Here is a 23,922-nt window from a genome sequence, read left to right as displayed (position 1 = left end):
ATTCTTTCTTTCTTTTTTGGGGGGGAGGGGTTACAATTTATTCAGACTCTCCGATATTATTTACTTTTTTGTTCTTTACTACGTCAGTCTAATATACTTCCCTTCAATTGAATTAGGATACAGAATGGATATTACTACTGGATATTAAAAATCAATTTTGGATACACATTACACAGTTTTCCCATGTCTTTCTTGATCGACCTCATTTTCAGCATTATTATCTGTCTTGCATTGAAAAGCCAATCATACAATTTTGTCTAAATAAACAGCAAAAAACAAGAAAGCACCAAACATTCTTGAAAAACTTTTATTGGCTTTTAAAACCACTTTAAAAATCTCACCAGTGAGTACTTTCCATTGAAAAAAAAATGAAACAACGCATTTGCAATATTAACAAGCTACTGTACATGAAGCAGTACACCAGACAACATCACAGAGGAGGATTTTTTTTTTCTTATACTGGTAGAAATGATTAAAGAGTCAAACAGAGTTGGTTCCGGGTCAGTCAAAGGTAAAATTCCTGCTTGATGGAACTCAGAAGAGATGCATTTCCTTCATTGAGAATTCAAATATCAGAATATCAGTGCCTTCCCAAAAGAAAAAAAAATACAGGAACATGTCTTCACAACTGAACTTTGAGACATATGTAAAAATCAACAGTAAAACAGTCATCAAGGTCAAGACGAGAGAACAATGTTAACTTAGTAAACAGCAAACAACAGAAGTAGCTGACAAAACTGGCACTGCCTGTCTGGTTTTACAGAACCTGCCCACATCACAGCAGACAGTGGTCACCGAGAACATATAAAGTACAACAGAAAACCTCACACATGCGTGCGTACAATCATTTATCAACACAATGAGCACGTAGGTTTTTAAAGGTTACTCTTTTAACGTTTTTTTCCCCCCTCAATGCTTCATATTCTCGTGTGTGAGAATGTGTAAGAAATGTGTATCTCACTGAGATTAATGCACATTTTGCTACAAGACAATAAGTCCTTTTCTGACAATTAATTTCCTTACCTTGTCATAAAAAATATTTTTTTTATGTTGCAGCCACCCATTGTTAATGTTTGTCACATCAAATGTGGCAAAGGCGTGTCGTAAAAATTTAGTGCAATAATGTGAACCTTTGAAGTTTGTTGAAACATGAGCGAATGATTTTTTCTTATCCAGTGTCTGCTGAAAGGCTTCGTTGCAAAAATGTCAGCAGCAAGCTAACAGTATCGCAACTCCGCCCCCCCCCTTCCTGTTCAAAGTACACGCCTTTCTGCTTCTCCTCCTCAAAAAGTCAAATAAAATCAGCAAGCTAAGACCAGACAGCATTACTTATACGACACTCTAAGCCAGATATGTAACACACAACATACAGTATCTTGCTGACGATACATTTGTTAAACTTTTTTTTTTTTCTTTGAAATGACACATACTTAGCTATAATAATGGCCATAATATAGTGTCCGGATACATCAAATCTCTATGTATCTATCCTATTTACAAATGGAGCTTTAACATGACTTGTAGAACATTGACAATTGCCCAAAAACTCAAGTAAGCTTCCTAACTGTATCACATAGTAGTGACGGTTTCAACATGCTTCTGCAGGCTTTCGGCCCGTGACCACTTCCCTAATATACTGTACATACTGTACATAGAATTTTTGTAACTTAATCGTTTTAGTTCGATGCGATAAAAGGTTTTCATAGAATCGATTCTGCTGACTTGAACTACGAGTGACCACATGTAATAATCTCTTTTCAAAATCTTTGGTATGGAAATAAGGCTGGATCGCACAAATCTTTCACGATGACATCAATGCGTGTATTTTGCCTTGTCCTTTTATGTTAGCTTAGCCTTCTCCAAACCATTGATTTTTTGTATTTTTATTCAAGCATGCAAAACTCTTAACAAAAACATCATGATGGAAAGCGTGCCTGCCATTGGTTCTGTGACAGTGTATTAAATTCCTCTAAATGCAATTAGCCCGTGTACAATGTAACTGCTAGCCTGTACAAAAAAAGAACAAAAAAATGCTCAACACTGTGAAACTTAGACGAAGGAATAGTGCTGAAAATATCAAGAGTAACAGCTGCCTTGATATGACAAAGACACTCGGGATGGGTCTATCTTAACATTTTTTTCTTTGTACAGTCTCTAAAGATGGCATAAGGCCTTGGACATAATAATGAATAAGGCAGCCAGTTGTTGATTTCTTTTCAATGTTTAATCCGACAAGTGGCCCGGAATCACATCGTCTCCCTACTGCTTCATCTACTCCCATTGCAAGATATTCAACAGTACGAGTTTAGGCTTTTAAGGAAAAAAAAAAAAAAAACACGTCAACAATGCTCAGGCGTCAATCAGTTAGTTCGCCACTGATTTTGGTTTTCGATAAAGTAGAAAGAAGTGGTCAAAAATTCAGCACCTGGCAGCCTGAGTCGCTACCTGTTAATATTTCGATATGACAGGCAAACATCCAACAACCGCCCTGTTATTATCTACATTTAGTTGAACTGCACACACTGAAAACAGTTTACATTTTTGGTGATGTCATATTCTGCCAAATCTCTTATCCGTCTCACTCACCAAGTGTTTGTTCAATATAAATATTGCATTACGGATTTGTTCTAACGTGGAAGATGTTTTTTTCCCCCCTCCAAATGCTCTCACACGTCGCTGCATAACGAGCCATCGAATTCTCCCCTGTATTTGCAACGCTTTCACTTCTGATTGTAGACACAGGGAGTAAGGTGGTTGAGTGAGGGGATAAACGGGAAATGGGAAAGAAGGAGAAGCTCATGGAACATCAGCATAAAGAGGGAGAAGAGAGAAATCAAGAAAGAAGAGTAAGCCTGGCACTTTTGAACAGAACCAACGGCAAAAGTCCAGACCGATCCCAAACAACTGTAGTTTAAAAAAAAAACAGATACGAGATACGCACCAAACGAACGAGCCACACGGAACAGAAGTGGTAGAGAATAAACGGTGAGATCAGCCCAACATCTCTACGGTAGTCGGCTGGTCTTTGCTCTCCAGCCAGTCGAAGCCGGAGTTCACAGTATCACTGCATATCTGCTGAAATAGCGGGTCGTTTTTCAGTTCTTCCAGTGTTGTGTCTTCATATTGTTCCTGCTGCTGATTGGGGTCAAACAGCAGATTGGTGTCCAACGTGTTAAGGTCAGTGATGCTACTGGACAGATCTGTGGTCAGTCGGATGTCGTTTGAAAAATCGGACGCCACCGCGTTAAGTTCCGAGGCGACCTGGCCCACCAGCTGGGAGCTGGGGTTGAGGGTGTCGTCCCCCAACAAGTCCTTGACGGTGTTGTTGAAATCTAGCTGCTGCTGCTCGTCCTCCGCCTCCTGCTGCGTCTGCACCGGGATCTCTTGGAGCTGCTGTTGCTGGTCTGGCTCACCGGCGCCCTCTTGTGCTTGGCCGTCCGCGGCCGAGAAGCTCACTTGCTCCCCGCCGGCGTTGGCGAGGTAGCCGTGCTGCTGGAGCTCGAAGGCAGCCGGGCTGGAGCTGACGGGCAGTGCGGTCTGGTGCGACGCTGCGACAGTGAAGGCCGGAGTGGTCTCCAGGATTTGTGTGAGATTCATTCGCGCCGTGTAGTTAGACGCTAGGTTGTTTACCCCCAGGCCGCGGACAGACTCGTCCCCGTCTGCCTCCATCTTGCTAAGAAGGACGTTGGTGATTTTGGCAGTGTTACTCGGGCCCTGCACGGGCAGCATCTCACTCTGCATCATGACGTTCAGGGGTACAGACTGACTGCGTTGGACCATGCTGTGGACGGAACTGGCCGACTGGGTGGTGGACAGGATGCTGAGCACTTCGGAGGTGATGGCCGAGTTAAAGGGCGAGACGACGGCAAGGGTGGTCGTGGAGGTATTGGCGGCGGTGGAGGTCTGGGGGCCGGCGTTGCCGCTGAAGTTCCTCTGGCGCACGGCAGGGCTGACACTGCGGCAGCGGAAAGTACTGGATGCCGAGGAGGTTGGCGCCTTGTTGTCCAATGGGGCAGGCACGGCAAAGCTCTCCTGTTTCGTGGGAGTGGCCCCGCCGGAAACTTGGTGCGGTTGGTGCACGGGGGACATGGGCGTCAAAGGGCCAAAGTGAGCTGAATCTGGCCTTGACTGAGACTGAAATGACTGACCAGGAATTGCAAAAGCATGTGGTTTACGAAACTGGTCATCAACCAGGTCTTGGTAGCTGGGCAGGATACCGATGCTATGGTTGGACAAGGGGCCGGCTGAATTGCTGTTGTAGCGGTTGTTGATCCACTCCAGTTTGGCCTTGTCAGGGTGTGTCGCCATGGGCCGCTGCATGGGCTTCACGGGGCTGCTGGAGACAATACTGGCGTCGTGGTAAGCGGTGATGCTCGAGTTGATGGGCGTGAACGCAAAAGGGTTTCTGCACTCCACCGGGCTCGGAGGCACGCTGCTACTGCAGTTGGACAACGGCGTGCTGATAGGCGTGTGGCGACCCAGCGCGCCGTCTACAGGAGTGACGGGAGCCATGCGGGAGCAGGGACTCTCTCTCGTCAGGCTGTGGCCAAGCGTCATCTCCGAGGTAGGGGTTGGTGTCGGGGTTGGCGTGGGAGTCGGCGTGGGAGTTTGCACCGGAGTGGTGCTGCTGTGGGTGGAGTGGTAGAAAGCCGTGCCCGCCTGGTGAGCGTTGAGCACGGAGCTCTGGTTGCCGGCTGGCTGGCCTTGGAGGGAGACGTCCACGCAGCTGCTAAACAGACCCTTCAGTTTCATCTGCTCCTCCATCTGGACAAGCTCCTCCACGATGCTGTCCTGGGTCATGTCGTCGTCGTTGAACGGGAAGTAGTCCATGTTGGGCTGAGAACCGGCAAAGTCAACCATCTCCTGTGCGAGGGCGAGTTGGCCTTGGGTGTCAGAGGATTGGGGTATCATAGAAAGCTGGTCCGTAGGCGCTTGCTTGTGTTCTGCTGGTATCTGCGGCGTAAACGAGTGTTTCCGTAGCTCATCAAGCTGACCCTCTTCCCATATTGTGCTCTTTAGTTCGCTCATCACAGAGGCATTGTGTGCTCCTGAGTTGGTTGGGATTGCACGTGTGTCCGTGGTGATCTGCTGCAACAAGGCCTGGTCAGACGTTCCCACTCCTTCGATGGTGATGTCCGTGCTGAGGGAACGGTTTTCCCGTTTCACCATCAACGCCTGCGGTTTGACAACAGTCGGAGAGCTCTGGATGTGCGTGACTGGCGAGTCGGAAAGTGCCAGAACCTGCGTAGAGCCGACCGAGCTGGCTTTCACAGTCACTTTGCAGGGTGCGCTTTCCGGTCGGGCTGGGGTTCCTGGTCGCGGGATCCTCTTCACTGCTGCACTGATTCCACCTTTAGGATTGTCAGGTGCAGTAAGTGGTTGCTGAGATATAAAAACTCTCTTCACAGGAATAATATGAGACTCTCCGGTAGGGCCTGTGCGCTTTCTGGGACTCTTGGCATCTGTGCAAGGGTCTTTTGAACCTGGAATACTGACGGAGGAACCACTGGCCGACATGTTGCCAATTGAGTTGTGATTATCAACAGTCAAGTACAAGGTGCTGTCAAGGCAGTTACTGTTATTGCTGTCCTGAATTCCAGCTACAGCTACCGAGGTGGAAAGGGAAATCGAGTCACTCTTAATTTTCGAGACCTTGTCTGTTCCTGGAGAACACTTAATTGACAAGCTTGGTTCACTAGCAGCCCTGAACTTTGCCGCTCTCTCCTCACCAGCGGCAATACCAGTCTTCTCCACAGCACTGTTATAGTTTCCGGCTTCGGACACCTTAACGTCAGTGCACGAGGCCAGGTTGGAGGCAACAGCCCTGACTGCAGCTGTCAGGCTTGCAACTTGTGATTCGTCGGAGGCGGAAGTCACGCCTATCCCGGTCGAGGCGGGGCGTACGACGGTGCTGCTGCTGGTAGTACTGCTGCTGCTGCTGCTGCTGCTGCTGCTGCTGCTGGGAGCCAACGCGATGGCCGTCATCTTGACCACGTTGACCGAGCTGACGTGGGGAGTGGGCATCACAGTTTTTATGGGGCTGTTGGTAATGAGCAGGGTGGGAGGGGACCGAAGTGTGATGGCACTGGTGGCGGAGGGCTTGGGTAGGATTTGAGCGTACCTGGTACCGTGCCGTGCCAGCCGCTCCCCTACGGGACTCGCTGGTATATTCTGCGGGGTTTTGGGTGACTGCTTAAGAGACTGGGTGACCACTAAGTTCACAGGCAGAACCTTTCCCTCAGTTGTCCCGACAGGGCTCGGAGAAGTCATTAGCTGCCTGCTTCTCTGTACCTGAAAGACAGAAAACACAGTTGGACGCATTCTTCTCTAAGACATAAAGAGATACTTTGACTTATAAGTTGAATTTGTTTCAAGATGAAGGTCATAAGTCGTCTGACTAATATAGCGGTACTTTGAAATAGAAATCCAAAGTACGGTGGGGCAGAAGGGTTGAAATCCCGGCCCTGCCTGTGTGGGATTTGCACGTTCTCCCCAGGCCTGCATTGACTTTCTCCGGAAACTCCGGTTTCCTCCCACATCCCAAAAACATGCATTCATTGGAGACTTTAAATTGCCCCTAGGCGTGATTGCGAGTGTAAATTATTGTGAGTTTCTTTCTACTACCTGCAGTTATATTAGTTTGCTTTTGACAGAGGGAAACAAATATATGCCTGTGAATATTGACATACTGTTTGTCTACATGTGCTGCACCATTTATGTTCAAATATCCATTGTTTAAAACGGAACAATGCCAATACTTAGATGCTATTCATATTCTAACTACGGCATTTTTCCATAAGAACGACCTAAAGCTAGAGTATGCAACTTTTTTTCAACAAAAGAACATAGCTCTCAATTCACTATGATGTAGGCAATGTGTGTTATGCTCCTAATATGTGATTCTACAACATTTTTACTACATTTTGCCAGAAATGCGTCATTTCAGTGCCGTCATTTACGTGCTGTAATTTGTAGTACGCCACCAGCTCGTGCAATAAATAGGGCATTCACTGAATATAAAACATAACATACAGACAAATACAGCAATAAGCTTCCCTTGTATTGTCTTGATTGAACATAATGCAAAGTATTTTAAAGCAATAAATAAATAAACTGGCTTTAAAACCGTAATTAAGCCAGAGGTCGCAACTAAGCTGTCTATGTTAAAGGTGTGTGGCCTAGTGAGTGATGTCAGGTACATGGCCAGTTAGTCCCTGAGCATCTCAATGCAAGTTTTGGCTTTTTGTATTTTTTTTTGGCAGTATTCTCATTTACTATTTGTTTTTTATGACTACCATTGAATAAACCTACATTGATGGCACTGACTCCCCATTTTTTTCCACTTCAACGGAGCGGTGGTGCATCTGCAGCTCTGTCGCAGATCAAATTTCGACATGCAACATAAAAGTAAAGAATTAAGATCACACTCAAAGGTTAGATACCGTGACTGGGCTGGGCACAGCTGCTACTACGATGCCTATGGTGGGCTGAGGGGACAGAAGAGCGGGGCTGCCACAGGGGATGGTCGGGCCCGGCGTGCTGGCCTCCGTTCGTTTCACTTGGGCGTCGCTGGGTAAAGGAGAATGCAGCTTCTGCTCTTGCTGCTTCTTCTGTATCTTTCGCTGCAGTTGCTGCTTTGCATCGACAGAGGGCGAGGGCAGGGTCTTCACCTGGGGCTGGAAGGAGTTGGCCTCGGCTGTAGGCACAAACGCAGAGGCGGGGGTCGGCGTTTTCATGCCTAGGGAAAATAGAAAATCAATATTGAAAGAATTAAGAACACATAATCAGGCCTCTATTGCAGTCACTACAATTGTAACTGAATTAAAAGAAAAGATGGAGAAACCGGCAGCTGGCAGAATGATGAAAACAGAGAAATATTTGGAATATGAGCCATCTTAAACTGAGATCTGAGTATGAATCCAATATATCCCTTCATGTGATCCACATGAAACTTTTTCTTTCAAAATGTGTGCACATGCCCCAAAAATCAACACTTCTTGTACTTCTTTATTCAATCAGTAAGTGATAAAAGCGGGCGGGTTTGATCGTCCTTACCTGTTGTGGGTGTCCCCGTCATAACAGTGAGTGCAGCCATGGACTTGGTACCGATGTAGTGGCTATTTAGCAAGAAGCGCGCCAGATCCTCCACGTTGTCAAACTGACGACTCAAGACCTTTTGAGCCCACTCGCATACCAAACCACACGCTGCTGACCTCATTTCATCCTCAGCACTCGGGGACTGTCCGGCCGGCTCCATCAATTCACACTGAAACGGAAAGAGCGCAGACGGAAGGTGAGTGACAGAACACTTCACGCACTATTAATGCGTTAATACAGCAGAACCAACCCCGTCGCCTGATTTCTGAAGATCCAAGTTGGGTAGTGACGGCATGTGAACGAAAGCTTTCTTCCTTAACCCGCTATAACAATATGTTAGATGGAGTTAAGGATGACAGAAACATTTGAGCAGAGTTAAAAGGTGACTACTGTTGTGAAATTCTACTCGTCTCCACCGAATTCTGGCAAAAATAGATGCTATCTAATATAACATCCATCCATTTTCTACAGAGCTTGTTTTTATTTGGGTCCCAGGTGAGCTGAAGCCTAACCCGGCTGACTTCGGGAGGAAAAGGTGAAGTACACCCTCGAAAGGTCACCAGCTATTTGCATTGCTCTAAAAAAGAGAATCATATTAAATACAATCATAGTAATAGTCCACACATACCAAAAATATCCAATTTGTGTCATGTAGCCTGAAAATTCATTTTTCTGCATGAAAGACAATGCCTAGATAAAAATAAGTTGCCAGCGCCCCCGTGTGGTTAAATTTAGCAAGAAATTTGTTATTTATTTTGTTACTCATCGCTCCAAATAGTACGGCATTTCATATGAAATACAACAAATTCATAAATGAAATAATTCATCATGAAATGTACCCAAATGAATTGGAATCAGTGCTTAAACTAATTTTATGGCAATGGAGGCGAATCAACATGGATTTTTTTTTTGGAAAGGATATTTGGATTTTCCCCTCATCCCGAGTCGACGTGCCTTCATGTTGGGAAAGACGTTCTTCATGATCTTCCCAAAGTCTGCTGCGCTCAATGGATTGTAGCCGAGATTGTCACAATAGCTCCTGAAAAAGAGCAGAAGAATGAGCTTCATGAAAAAAATCATTTGCCCTGGCAGCAACTGTAATATGAAAGTTAAAAAAAAAAAAAAAAACCCAGTACCTTCAAAGTTCAAAGTTAGATCAATTACAACAAATCCTGATTCCCGTAATTTCCAAGCTGCGACTTTTTTCACACGCGTTCAACCCAGCGGTTTATGCGGTGATGCGGCTAGTTTGTGCATTTTTTCCTAACGACTGCAAAGCGGCACTCCAGTGGAAAATGTAAGAATGAGACCAGTGGAATACATGTGCCGAGGAAGTGACTTTTACCGGCCCGGTTAGCGCTGTGTTAGCGTTAGCGTTGTGCTAGCGTGTTGCTGCTGTGTTACTGGCGTGTCTCAGTGATATTTACCAGTAAGTTTTATTTTAACCGGCCCTGTTAGCGTGAGTGCGGCGCTAGCGTTACCACTAGCTTTAGCGCAGCACTAGCGCTGTGATAATGTTAAACTCTTTCTGTGTACTGTATTTCTTTGTAAATATCTCATGTTTGAATGGGGGTTTCAATGTGTGCACTTGCGGTCTTTACATAACTCCGGCGTATGTATGTACCAAATGGTATTTCCTTTACAAATGTACTCGGTGAGGCTTATAACCAGGTGCGGTCTGTAGGCCGGGAATTACGGTATATTAGAAGCCTTACTGACATTACCTTCCCCCTCAGGAAGTCTGAAATGCAAAGACTGAATTGTTGTTGATAAAGCATAAGAATCTTTTTCAGCGCTGGAATTTTCCTGATTTTGTGGGTGGGGCTAACACCCAGTTTGTTCAGCCCCAAAAGTGAAAGCGCCGACACATCCGATACGGCGACTCACTTGTATTCATCGTACACTTCCTGTTTGGGGAGGGACGTCTCCGGGTGCTCCTCTAGGTGATTCCGTATCCAGTTGAACGCGTACATCTGCTGAGTGCGACTCGACGACATGGAACTCTGATCGCTGCCGTGGTGCGAGAGGAGAAAGCAAAGCGGGGTGAGGCGGCGTCCTCCACTGGCACGCATCATTTCTTGTTAAAACAGAAACTTGAATACCATAATCCAGGAGTGGACGACCCCCTCTCATTCTCAGTCCAATTGGGCACAATTTGGGGGTTGGGGTGATGAATAGATATGGGGAAACAAATGAAACACAGACAGCTAGGTATAGCAAAAATCTACAGATATCAATGTTTTAGTTAAGAACACAGCTGGCATGAATGTGTGTGTGTGTAATCAGCCCCAACAATATCACAAAGCAGATCAGGAAAAACAAAACAAAAGAAAGCTTGAAATTTCTCTTTCCAATTTTCAAAGTAGCGTCGCTGATATAGCCGAGGAATGAGACAACACTGCCAAAAATGTCATCACGAGCAAAGCAGACCAGGAAGCGTCGGCGAGAAAAATGGAAAGCGCGACTCCTCTGTTTGTTTGTATTTGAGCGTGAAATAGAAGGAGTACCTTTTATCATTGCCGCTGCTGGGACCAGAAGGCAACTTAAGGTAGAGGTAGAGCTTTTCGATGTCTGTAAACTTCTCAACATCTTGCTGTAAAAAAAAAAAAAAAAAAAAGACACACACACACACAAGTACCCAAGATCAATACAGCTTCACAATTAATCTTTCAGTAGATGCTGTATGACTGAATGGTCATAGAAGATAAAAATAACTAATAATATTTTCAATAATAACAACACTCAATTAGAGATGCACCAGTGTGGTGTCGATTCGTATTTTGATACTATGACCTCCGATACCACTTTGCCCGCCTATCGCATACTATTCTGTCTTCCCTGAGCGTCCTGCGTAGTTTTCCAACACAGTTTTTCCAAAAGAGTCGTTGTATGCTTACTTCAACCAGTTTGTTGATTGTAGTTTAGATGGACTTACAAATTGTACGTCCCCAGAACGTGCATGTGCAGATACAAACAGCAGATACAGGAAGATTACTATATAACAATACGCACAGGCGTATAATTTTCTTTACAGCCAGCAATCTCCTTCTTTATCTTTTCTTCAAATCTACAGTACCTGTAGTATCTGCATGCGTGCGCCACACTGCCTACTTGAAGGCAGAAGCAGTAGTCAAACCTCCCAGACAAGTAAAACAGGATTATTCCATGTATAAAAAGTGTCATATTTGTGTAAAATTAGTTTCATGTTCGACAAAAGTTTTTCTTGTTTTTTTTTTTTCCCCCCAATCGTTGTGATTATGTAAGGTCAGCGATGGTGTAGTGGTACACAAGCCTGACTTTGGTGCAGGCAGCGTGGGATCGATTCCTGCTCAGTGATGGTGTCGATATGTCCCGTGTGACTGACTGGTGACCATTTCAGGGTGGAGCCTGGATAGGCTCCAGCACTCCTGTGACCCTTGTGAGGATAATTGGCTTGGTATGAATTGGAATTTGTGTGTATAAATGTTATATTTGACTGACGTGTTCACCTTTCTCTTTTCCACTCTGCTGTTTTCACCGTCCATCTATCAATTTTCTTCACCACTTATCCTCATGAGGCTCGCGGGGAGTGCTGGAGCCTATCCCAGCTGTCAACGGGCACGAGGCGGGGTACACCCTGAACTGGTTGCCAGCCAATTGCAGGGAACATTGAGACAAAGAGCCGCACTCACAATCACACCTAGGGGCAATTTAGAGTGTCCAATTAATGTTGCATGTTTTTGGGATGTGGGAGCAAACCGGAGCTCCCGGAGAAAACCCACGCAGGCATGGGGAGAACATGCAAACTCCACACAGGCTGGGGCAGGATCGAACTCGGGTCCTCAGAACTGTGAGGCCAACGCTTTACAGCTGACTCACCATGCTGCACTGTTTTCACCGTAAAACTTAAAATCAAGTCAAAATCTCGCTCTGGTTTCACTAAAATCTGGGGCCACCTCATGCATGGCGCTGCACCGTTGCACCGCGGCAGTATGAATGCAACGAATGGCTCGGTTGGCGGGATCGAACTCGGGTCCTCAGAACTGTGAGGCCAACGCTTTACAGCTGACTCACCATGCTGCACTGTTTTCACCGTAAAACTTAAAATCAAGTCAAAATCTCGCTCTGGTTTCACTAAAATCTGGGGCCACCTCATGCATGGCGCTGCACCGTTGCACCGCAGCAGTATGAATGCAACGAATGGCTCGGTTGGCGGCGCGCTACGCTGTGCTAGCTGCAATGTGAAAAAGCCTTTCGCCTCTTTGATGCTTGAGGAAACTGATGAATGAGGTGGTCGCTGCTTTTACAATTACATTTAGCTTCCGAAGCGCAACCTTTTGACACAATCTAATCACACTTCCAATATCTACAAAAATGGCAAATTTATATTCGTAAGGAAAAAGTTATTCAAACGCGAATTGACTTAGTTCCAGCCACTTGGAGCTTTTGTCATGTCACGTCATTATCCAAGCCGCTTATCCTCACAAGGGTTGCGGGAAAGCTGGAGCCTATACCAGGTAGCTTCAGGCAAAAGGCGGACTACACCCTGAACTGGTCGCCAGTCAGTCGCAGGGCAGATATCGACACCATCACTGAGCGGGAATCGATCCCACGCTGCATGCACCAAAGGCAGCCGTCTGTACCGCTACACCATCAGTGACCTACTTGAAGCTTTTATAGTCTAAAAATATTCATACCATGTTCATGTATTTTGTTAATGAATGTCATTTGTAGTTCGATGCCACGCTGTAGCTTCAAAGGGTGTGTGCAAAATTAATTCGGAATGTTCATTCATGTTTGCCAACGTAGCTGAGTTCAAGAAGATGCTAGCATCTTTGGAACCAGTGCCATTTTAAAATGTGCCTTGTCATCACTTATTGCGCCAATATTTCTCAAGCTTAAGGATCGTGATGGCTTATTTAAACTCCCAAAGGAGTCTTAAAATGAAATAAACCCTCCGGAGTACAATTTGCGCTGTCTGTGTGCTTAACGAGGACTCGTCCTGCCAACCCGAATCTGTCAAACACCCGACACACTCGCCGAGTTCAACAGCGAGCCGCCTTAAATACAATACGCAAAAACCTTCTTGGTATGACAATGCGAATGTCACATCCACTGAATTCACAACAACGCCACACTGATGTCGTGAAGACATTGAAAGTTATTCTTCAAAAACATTCCAAGATCAGGTATTTGGTATGCAGTGTGTTAGAATAACGATGGCTATTTTTACAGCATTGTGAAGACTTCTGCATCGCACTTTCATATACAATTTAGGATTAGAAAGAATAAAAAGTTGGACCCTCTCTGGCTGTGTTGTACTTCACAACGTACTGTCTGAACTTCTGCCTCCATGAGTTTAAACGCTTATTTTCAAAGGGCAAAATTAATTCTGGAAGTGCAACGATACAAAGACAACAACATCCATCCATCCATTTTCTTCGCCGCTTATCCTCACAAGGGTCACAGGGAGTGCTGGAGCCCATCCCAACTGTCAACGGGGAGGAGGCGGGGTGCACCCTGAACTGGTGGCCAGCCAATCGCAGGGCACATGGAGACAAAATGCCACACTACCAATCACACCTAGGGCCAATTTAAAGTATCCAATTAATGTTGCATGTTTTTGGGATGTGGGAGGAAACCGGAGCGCCCGGAGAAAACCCACACAGTCACGGGGAGAACGTGCAAACCACCACACAGTCGGGGCCGGGATTGAACCCGAGACCTCAGAACTCTGAGGCTAATGTTCTTCACCTAAGTCACTGTGCCGCCAAGACAACAACATCCACACATATTTCAGCAGATATATCAGCGTACCGGCATGGACTGTTTGGCCTTATAGTGTACGTTCCGCTGTCATGTATGCAACTGTGTATGCAAGTAAACATTCATGCGGCGATATTGTGGAAACTCACCAGTATGCTGTCCACTTTTGATTGTACAGATTTGCTGCAACAACAAAGACAGCAAAATAAAGATTAGACTGCAACAAATACAGAGAGCGATAATTAATTTTCTTCTGTCATTTTACCTTATCTTCTATTACATAGTAACGATTTCTGGTTTTTTTTTCCGAGCCTGCAGTAATTTTAGGCCACTTTCAGTGTAGGCTTAGCTAAAAAATATGCTGAATCGAGGTGGAGCAGAACGCTTAAGAACAGAAAACTATCATTAGTTGGATGTGAATAATTAATGTGAGTGACCAAGTAATGAGGGTGAATTTTTACAGACCTGAATGTTTGCAGCATTGAGTCCAATCAAGGAGGTCAGGTGGATTTTTTTTTTTTTTTTAATGTTTGGGTGCACCTAATGAAGTGTCCAATAAGTGCACGCAATCAGTACACGATTGTGCGAGTTTGTAAATGCAGAACTCAAATGAAAATTCTTCTTCAAATACTACCACTGGCGTTTTAGTACGGAGCCATCAAAGTTTTGGACTCCCGCAGAGAGATCGGCCTGTCCCGAATGATAATGCGCGTCACGCAATAACTTTCATGTGCAAACAGTTATTCTGTGTCATGGAAAACTGAGAAATGCATTTAAATATTATTAGCTCATTAAACGACCTGGATTGATTGGCATAACAAACAACAGGATGACGCTAGTGCAGCGCTGAATTTACCGCCCTTTGTTCAGCGCCAAGTGTTCTGATAAGCGACGGCGCTCAAAACAGAGCTACTGCACGTACCATACCAGTAAATGTGTTTCTATCACGTATTGTTTCATCATGTAAATCGTGTCAAAGAGCACTGCAGCATACAGAGAGTTTTTTTTCTGATAATCTGGCCTTAAAAGCTCTCACGAGAAAACACTGATCATTGCATCGCAGATCTTTCGTGTTATAACAGCAGTGAACATTTTTCAACATTTGCAAGAGTCTGCAATTAAAACAAAACAATTCTATTGTGTTACAATCGGGCAGTGCAGCTACGCACAGAAGCAAAAAACTAAAATCAAAAATACCAATGTCACCTCAGCAAAAACTCTCACCGATATTAATAACACATAAGGTAAAGGTAAAATGTGAGTGATATTTTTTGTGTAATAGAGTTCAAGTATTTTCCCCATTAAAATGCTTGTTTAGGTACTATAACTTGTTAATAAGCGTTTTTGTCACTAATTATAACCAAGTCAAACTTATGATAACAATACCACAATTCCTTAGGCGAAGTAGTATAGACACCAATCTTTTTTTTTTAAATATATATATATAGAATGGCGTAGCTTTGTTTACTGAAATCTCTCTTCTATCGGCAGATAACAGTGTTAAAATTAATATGTTCCAAAATTTAAAATACTCCCCCCAGCGTGGTGTTAGTGAAAACTGTCCACTCTATGACAGTACAGTGAATTAATCACGGAGTATTACCACGTCCTGCACCCCTAAACTCGATGGCGATTAAAATACAGTACACATGGTATGAAATTCTGCGGCCAAGTAATGTTTTTGTGTTTTCTGTTTGTATGCTTCTGCTTATTACTCCAGATGTTGCACTTTGCTGTGACACCTGTCATGGGCTCGACGGGGTGGAGTGTCATCGTTGCCAGCCACGGCCTCCCGTGGCTCCCTGCTAATGATGCGAGCTACTAGTACCGAGGAAGGCGACGCCGGGGTGCGAGTTGCACGCAAAAGCACATCGGCCAGTAGAGCTTCCCTCTCGGCCTTATTTCCGCGTGAACTGCGCCAGCACGCGTCGCTGATCCCGGGCGCTTTCGTGCAGCTAGTGGATGCGCTAATGACGGAGCTAGCATGGGGGGAGGCGGGCGGTGGGTGGCGAGGGGACGCCGCAGCTACGTCGGGGCTTCATTGCCATCCTTACCAAATTGAATTCTTGATTTTAAACTGTAACGCGTTCGCTTCGGGTCCCTGGAGTCCCGGCACCAGCGCCGGAAGAGAGCCGAGTCCCGAGGCAGGCTTCTGGTCAGCTTGTTGTTGATCATCAGCCATCACGGTCGGAGGAGTGGTTGAGGGCGCTTTAACAAGCAAGGCCGCATCCCCGGCGGAGCAGAGCGCCGCACCGGACCCCGCCGCACCGCTGGCTGGGGCGGGCTCAGGCGGCTAGGACAGCCCGCCGCGGAGCATGGTCCCTACAAACTCGGTGCGGCGAAAAATAATAATAATGGAAAAAAAAAAAAAGCCCAAGGAGGAGGAAAGACCGAGGGCGGCCATGCACCAGGCATTTCGCAGAGGTGCCTCCGCTACCTCCGATAGCACGCCTGCAGCAGCCAGCGGCAGCCGAGGACGAGCTGCCCTGCGTCAGGTTGCAAGTTGCGGCACCGGCCCGGCCGGAAGCAACCCCCATTTTTGCCTTCAAAATAAGAGCCTCCTACATACTTGAATTTTGACATTGTGTTTGAATATTAAAAAAAAAATGGGAAACAATATTACGGTCTACTCGACCTATAGTGCGAGTCCAGTGCATTGCAGATTTTAATTATTGTTTTTTTTTTAATATTCGTGTTCCACATGATTTGACATACAGTGGAATTTTGTGTATCCTGTATTTTTTTTTTTTTTGTGTGTGTGTGGTAAAATAAATACTTCCATCCATCAATTTTCGCAACCACTAATCTTCAGGAAACATTAAAAACAGTTTGAAAAATCATTAAAAATATATTACAAGGAATAAAAAGTTATCGTACATAGCCTGCTGTATAGCGAATGTGTTTATTTGGGTATGCTCGAGGTTTATAGGAGTGTGGGGAAGTTTCATATGAGTCTAGAGAGGTCTATAAATCTATAAAATATGCACGAATAATTAAAAAAAAAAAACATGTGGTCCACTATATTGTGGATTTCACCTTTTGCAGCTGGTGTCCAGAACGCAACCCTGCAATAAATGAGGTATTACTCCATATACAAATATATTGTACTAAAAAGTTAAATACAAGTAAACAGTACTTGGGCAGTGATTCTTTCTGTGGCTTGCAAACGCAAATCATTAGTGTTGACTTGATGTTTCTTGCTAAAATACCCAAACTGCAAATATTCTTTTTACTTTACTGTAATTTAGATTTAGAGCACGGCATTGAACAGACACATTTCTTTTTAACCAAAGGGGTTTCTTTTATTGAGTAATTGAATAAAAAAAATAAAAATGAAAAAATCTTACTGTGAAAATCGCGACTGGAATTCACCCCTTCCTTTGATGACACCTGACGTTATTTGTCCACTGCAATGTCGCTGTCAACCCATAGAGGCGCTGTTGTTGAAGCGCTTTGATCAGAGAATAACAATGACGGGTAAACAGGCAGGATGAAATCTGAAATCAGCTCCACATATGAGCCGGTGAGCATTTTTCCAATATGAAGCCCTCCTGGGTACTTCTATCCATCCGATCTGGAGGTCAAAAGCCGCCCTGAAACGCCAACAACTCCAACTGGTTTGTCCCTCACAATTTTCTTTTGTCATCACTCTTACCTGTTTTCCTCCACTCACTGGGCCACAGTTGAATTTAAAGATATAATAACGAGGCAACAACTAAACAGGAAAATGGCGTCACGAGACAAATATATGAAACTGCTTCTAATTCCCGTTGTACACACCTTTTCAAACGCGTTTCAAGAAACGACACGAAAGGTAGTAATTCATCATACGGACCAAAAATGATCATTGGAAGAACATTCTGGTGCAAGCTCAGAATGAAGTCAGTAGGTCAAGAAAAACAAGCCCTGCTACATGCAGTGCGTGATTTACTCTACAGTGCCATCTGTTGATGGACTCGGGTACTGTTATGTTATGATTATCACTATTTTGTTCATGCTGGTGTTATGCATCCATTAAAGCTTTCAGCGAGTTATATTTCATTTTTTGTGTATGTTTCCTGTATCATTTTATTTTTGTTTTAAGGTAATTACTTGAATGAGATGTTTTTTTAATGGATTTAACTAGTTACATATTCAGAATTGTAACACCAGAAAAATATTTTTGTTCCAAATCCAATTACATTAATCAGAATTATATATACTTATTATACTTGCTATACTTTTCTTTCATTGTTTTAAATGGCAACATTTCCATTTTCAATGCTGAGCTGATGGAAATAAAATTTCAACAAAAACGAAAATAAAAAAAAATAAAACAATTTTACTGCCTTATAGTGAAACTCGCAGCAGCAGCAGCATTCATTTTGAATGAGGTGTAAATCGCCAAATGTGTTTCGTGGTCCTTGCTAGCTAACCTAACTGTAGCAGCGGCACCCCCAATAGGAAATCTGGAACTTTTGGCCTCATAGACCTTTTCCTTCCAGTCGTGCATTTGCGAAGAAAGAGGTTTTTTTTTTTTCACGATTCCCGACATCCCTCTGATCTGCAAACGTCTGCACATTACAAAAGCGACATTGTTAGCACGAACAGCGGCACCCGCGTGCAGCCGTCCAAAATGTGCCGCGCATGTGTGTGATCCATTGTCACAGAGGCGTGTTTTCGGCGCACCGTAAACCAATCAAGGAGTGATTTAGCGCTGGGTTTCACAAAGTCTTTGGTGAACGTGGGGGGGGGGAAAGAGCGATATTGTTGTTATTAGAAGCTTTTAAGTGATGTAACACTTCCTGCGTGTGCGCCAGACCTGACAGTGTCGCCTTGTACGTGTCCAATGGCCAAACTTTGATCAGTATGATTTTCACAACGTGTCACACTGGTTTGTCCACCCTTGTCGACTTGTTAGCGACACCGGAGGTGTGAAAGCATGACACTTCTTCTGAATCTCAAGAAAATGTGTGTCCCCCCTCCTCCTCTCCTTCGTTCGGTCATTGTTTTCCCACTCTATTTTTGACCTTGCGTCGCCGGCCATTCTGGACTGATTTATGTTTCTGTCAATCTCCTGTCACTTCTCATTTCGGTCGGAAGGTCGCATCTCAGCGGTCCTTGCCCTTGCTCTTTCCTCCAAATGTGAAGATTTACGCAACACCTCTCCCGACGTGGCCCCCATCTTTGGAACGGTAACATAGCAACGTCTTCTGTATCTCTTGAGGGCAGCCAGTTCAGCCCTCAGACGGCTTGGGTAGACATCGGCCGCCATTGCGTTCATTGCAGTTGTGATTTTTACCTGTCAAGCGTCTCCCAAAAAAACCCGAGATGCATGTTTTGGAATGTGGGAAGAACTTGGAGTTCAGATTTCAACCACTCATGCACCATGCCGTGCCATTAAAGAAAATGTTTGACCCAAGGTGATTTAAAAGCCATCTTGGGGCTGATGGCGCTGTGTCCCTCGATAATGAGGAAACAGGAACAGTTAGTCCGCTAGGCTACGCATGATGAAAATGACTTCATTTGGAATAATTATGTTAATAAGGAAATAACCCAGGCAATGACTTCGAGCTGCTGTAACAAATTTAGGTGCCTTTGAGCAATGCATAAAACGCCCCCCCCACCCTAAGACGCTCTTGAGGCTCTGCTCAGAGTCTCGCCATCCCTTTGCTCAGAAACGACACCCTTGCCTGCATGTGTGTGGACTGCATGTGATGCAAGGCATGCAAAAAAGTATGCTAAAGTGTTATGAAAACCTTTGCAATTCAAAAAACTGTAATCCCACAAAAGAGTAGAACCATCACTTCACACGTCACTGGCCCTTCTGATCCTGTTAATTTGGCGTCATTCTACATTTAGCACAGTTTACTGTTTTTCGGGGCAGGAGAGTTTTGAAGAATTTTACTCAACAGCTGTCTATGAAGGGAAGGCATTTCTATATTTTTATTTGGTATTAAAATAATTTTTAGAGTGCTACTGAACAGTAAGGCAGCATGGTGCATCAGCTGGTAAAGCGTTGGCCTCAGTTCTGAGGACCTGGGTTCGATCCCAGCCCCTCCCTGTGTGGAGTTTGCCTGTTCTCCTCCCCGTGCCTGCGTGGGTTTTCTCCGGGCACTCCGGTTTCCTTCCACATCCCAAAAACCTGCAACATTAATTGGAGAACTAAATTGCCCCTAGGTGTGATTGTGCGTGTGGTTGTTTGTCTCTATGTGCCCTGCAATTGGCTGGCAACCGGTTCAGGGTGTACGCCACCTCTTGCCCCTTAAAGCTGGGATAGGCTCCAGCACTCCCTGCGACCCTCGTGAGGATAAGTGGCAAAGAAAATGGATGGATGGATGGATGAATGGATGGATACTGAACATTATTACTATGCTGTTTTCTTCTGCCCCCACAAATCAACAATTATGGCAATTTTCAATAATAATGTAATATGTTTCATAATGAGTATACAATATATCCTGGGGAATAAAAGCAAGACTTTTATGTTTGCTTGCATTTTGTTTTTCACCCGTGAGCGTCACCTCATGTTGCGACGGCCCCGTGTTGCAAAGGTTCTAAACACAAAACAATTCCTGGAAGCTCCAAGTATCCCAGTTCCCGCACGGCCGGCACCCTCACATGACTTGTCACCCATTAAGCGTGTTTGGAATTCTCTGGATCCACACATACGACCGCACGTTCCTGGCATTTTTGCTCTCAAATTCTTTTTGATTTAGTTTTTCCATTTTTTTTAAAGCAGTGTTTCGTACAGAACCTTGCACGTACAGAAGCATTTGATCTTCCAACGGAAACTGTATGCCATATGCATTCTTTTTAAGAAATCTTTACGAAGGCAGCACGTGGAAGCAACTGTTGTTACTGCTTGGGGACAAAACTGAGGCTTCTTTTTGAGGGCAGGCTTTGTTTGTGTGCAAAACATTTGACTGAAAATACCAGCCAAAATCAACCACCTTCTATGAGGACAGCAGAAAAATGTTTTCTGTATTTTATTTTACATTTAGAGAGCAGATAACAGACAAGTGGGATTCACTGGCGTGCTCAGCGGACATCAAGCAGGTCACACGATTCACTGGCCGAGACCTAAAGCTGCCCGTCTTCCCGTTATAGGTGCGCCCGCCGTTGAATGTGGGCCAGCGAGGTCACGGCGGCGGAGAGGTGGATGAGACTGGCTCGCACGTGCGCTCCATGGCCGCTCCAATCCTCTTACAACCCCCACCCCTCCACTTCTTAAAAGCACTCAAGGCCAGACTGTGAGATCAGCTCACCGCGTTCACGTCTTATCCCAAAGACAGTGCACATCCTCGGCACAGAGTCACGCCAGCACGTATCAAACGTCGACGACTGGCCTTCTTTACCTGCAACAAAGCCTTTGGTGACACCATTTTTCAATGCACTTTCTCATCAGTGTGTTGAAATACGTTTTAAATACAGCTTAAGGACCACTCTCAGTGGTACGTTCCAATTTAAGTGCTCAAGGTAGATCTTAAAATAGATGTATAGTTTGAATAGAATGAGAGAATGCAATCCTCTCTCTACTTCCATTCACTGGCCACAACATCCATCCATCCATCCATCCATCCATCCATCCATTTTCTTAGCCGCTTATCCTCACGATGGTCGCAGGGAGTGCTGGAGCCTATGCCAGCTGTCAACATGCAGGTGGTGGGGTACACCCTGAAATGCTTGCCAGCCAATTGCAGGGCACATAGAGACAAATAGCCTGTAGAAACTATAGAGGAATAAAGATGATGAGCCACACAATGAAGTTATGGGATAGAGTAGTGAAGTAGTGGAGGCTAGACTCAGGACAGAAGTAAGTATCTGCGAGCAACAGTATGGTTTCATGCTTAGAAAGAGTACCACATATGGTTTATTTGCCTTGAGGATGCTTGTGGAAAAGTACAGAGAAGGTCAGAAGGAGCTACATTGTGTCTTTGTAGACTTATGGAAAGCCTATGACAGAGTACCAAGAGAGGAACTGTGGTAATGCATGCGCAAGTCTGGTGTGGCGGAGAAATATTTTAGAATAGTACAGGACATGTATAGAGGCCCCCGTAGCTCAGTGGTTAGAGCACTGGTTTGATAAACCAGGGGTTGTGGGTTCGTATCCCACTGGGGCCTCCACTCCTGAGAAGGGTTGCGTCAGGAAGGGCATCCGGCGTAAAAATTGTGCCAAACATATGTGCGTTCATCTGAGATGACACGCTGTGGCGACCCCGAAAGGGACAAGCCGAAAGAAACTTACTAGTACAGGACATGTATGAGGGCAGCAGAACAGCGATGAAATGTGCCGTAGGTGTGTCAGAAGAATTTAAGGTGGAGGTGGGACTGGATCAGGGTTCCGCGCTGAGCCCCTTCCTGTTTGGGGAAGTAATGGATAGGCCGATAGATGAGCTTAGACAGGAATCCCCTTGGACCATGATGTTCGCAGATGATATTGTGATCCGCAGTGAAAGCAGGGAGCAGGCGGAGGAACAATTAGAAAGATGGGGGCATGCATTGGAAAGGAGGGGAATGAAGATTACCTGAAGTAAAACAGAATGTAAATGAGTGAATGAGAGGGGTGGGAGGGGAAGAGTGAAGCTCCAGGGAGAAGAGATAGAGAGGGTGGATGACTTCAAATACTTGGGGTCAACAATACAGAGCAATGGAGAGTGTGGTAAGGAAGTGAAGAAACGGGTCCAAGTGGGGTGGAACAGTTGCCGGAAGGTGTCTGGTGTGTTATGTGACAGAAGAGTCTCTGCTAGGATGAAGGGCAAAGTTTACAAAACAGTGGTGAGGCCGGCCATGATGTACGGATTAGAGACGGTGGCACTGAAGAAACAACAGGAAGCAGAACTGGAGGTGGCAGAAATGAAGATGCTGAGGTTTTTGCTTGGAGTGAAAAGGTTGGATAGGATTAGAAACGAGCTCATTAGAGGGACAGCCAAGTTGGATGTTTTGGAGACAAGATTCGAGAGAGCAGACTTCGATGGTTTGGACATGTTCAGAGGCAAGAGAGTGAGTATATTGGTAGAAGGTTGCTGAGGATGGAGCTGCCAGGCAAAAGAGGAAGGAGAGGAAGACCAAAGAAAAGGTTGATGGATGTTGTGAGGGAGGACATGAGGACAGTGGGTGTTAGAGAGGAAGATGCATGAGATAGGCTTTGATGGAAAAAGATGACACGGTGTGGCGACGCCTAACAGGACAAGCCGAAAGGAAAAGACAAATAGCCGCACTCGCAATCACACCGAGGCGCAATTTAGAGGGTCCAATTAATGTTGCATGTTTTTGGGACACGGGAAGAAACCAGAGTGCCCGGAGAAAACCCACGCAGGCACAGGAAGAACACGCAAACACCACACAGGGAGGGCTGGGATTGATCCTGGGTCCTCCAAACTCTGAGGCCAACATTATTCCACCATGCCGCCCCGGGCCACAACATTGCGTAGATATTCGCAATCTATTGAACTGTATCGTTTGGCACACACACAATTTAATGTGATCAAACAAATGTAATTTTTTTTTTAATGGACAGTGTCACAGTTTGGGTCTTGAAGAGATTGAAGGATTTGCAGTAATATTCAACCTTAAAAAAAGAGAAACACTATTTAGTCCGTCCGTGTATTAATCCATCAACACATCCAAAAACCTTTCACAAATGAATTTTCGGAAAAGAAGGGATGATCATGGATGGAAGAGCAGTAATGATTCATCATAATACTACTGTACTGTACTTCATTCCTATGCTACTATCAGCGCCTAATATGCGTATTTGCATTTTATCTCGAGAATGCGGAGTATGCAGTGTTGTTTTACCAGAAATGCTTTATAGTAAAACTTTGCATCATGTTTTTGTGTGGATTTCTCGTGCTGCTTGCTGCATTTTATTGAATCCGAAGTGGCCAAATATTAGAAGTGCCGCTCATTGTTATTTAATTCACTTCCACATCAGTGGAATTCGTATCACAATAATGAACATATTGCTAAATGAACACCTCTCTTACAGCGTGAATTAAAACAAAACATTGTCTTTGTAAAGGGCAGAATTGCCAACACAAGTATTTTATTGGATGCTTTTTAGATCACAGGTGCTAAACTGAAGGCCTGCAGGCCAGA

General features: G+C 44.9%; 1 protein-coding gene across 3 annotated transcripts; it reads right to left on the bottom strand.

Annotated features, from left to right (window-relative positions):
- Positions 1-291: 291 nt before the first annotated feature.
- On the bottom strand, positions 292-16,331 carry LOC133502223 (DNA-binding protein RFX7). 3 transcript variants are annotated; one of them, XM_061822774.1, is made up of 11 exons: positions 15,897-16,331; positions 13,992-14,025; positions 10,606-10,690; positions 10,200-10,287; positions 9,985-10,107; positions 9,020-9,136; positions 8,348-8,432; positions 8,056-8,266; positions 7,443-7,738; positions 6,122-6,291; positions 292-6,040 (listed from the first exon to the last, which is right to left on the bottom strand). In XM_061822774.1, exons 1-11 carry the CDS (start codon positions 16,022-16,024, stop codon positions 2,992-2,994), a joined length of 4,386 nt encoding a protein of 1,461 aa, XP_061678758.1. In that variant the 5' UTR covers positions 16,025-16,331; the 3' UTR covers positions 292-2,991. The 3 variants fall into 3 exon arrangements, with proteins under 3 accessions (XP_061678758.1, XP_061678757.1, XP_061678759.1); XM_061822773.1 differs by having other exon boundaries at positions 292-6,291; positions 15,897-16,330; XM_061822775.1 differs by lacking the exon at positions 10,200-10,287 and having other exon boundaries at positions 292-6,291; positions 10,605-10,690; positions 15,897-16,330.
- Between the last annotated feature and the right edge of the window lie 7,591 nt (positions 16,332-23,922).

Source organism: Syngnathoides biaculeatus, chromosome 6 (assembly GCF_019802595.1).
Source record: "Syngnathoides biaculeatus isolate LvHL_M chromosome 6, ASM1980259v1, whole genome shotgun sequence".
NCBI classification, from domain to species: Eukaryota; Metazoa; Chordata; class Actinopteri; order Syngnathiformes; family Syngnathidae; genus Syngnathoides; species Syngnathoides biaculeatus.
The sequence above is the reverse complement of the archived record's forward strand: the minus strand, read 5'-3'. Positions and strand labels throughout refer to the sequence as shown.

What these genes read in the sequence shown, in the direction of transcription:
- LOC133502223 (XM_061822773.1), bottom strand. Translation starts at nt 16,024, where the DNA reads ATGGCTGATGATCAACAACAAGCTGACCAGAAGCCTGCCTCGGGACTC. An exon ending in AAAATCAAGAATTCAATTTG is followed by an intron (nt 14,026 to 15,896) that starts GTAAGGATGGCA and finishes TTGTTGTTGCAG; the next exon opens with CAAATCTGTACAATCAAAAG. An exon ending in GGGATGAGGGGAAAATCCAA is followed by an intron (nt 8,433 to 9,019) that starts ATATCCTTTCCA and finishes ACTCCATCTAAC; the next exon opens with ATATTGTTATAGCGGGTTAA.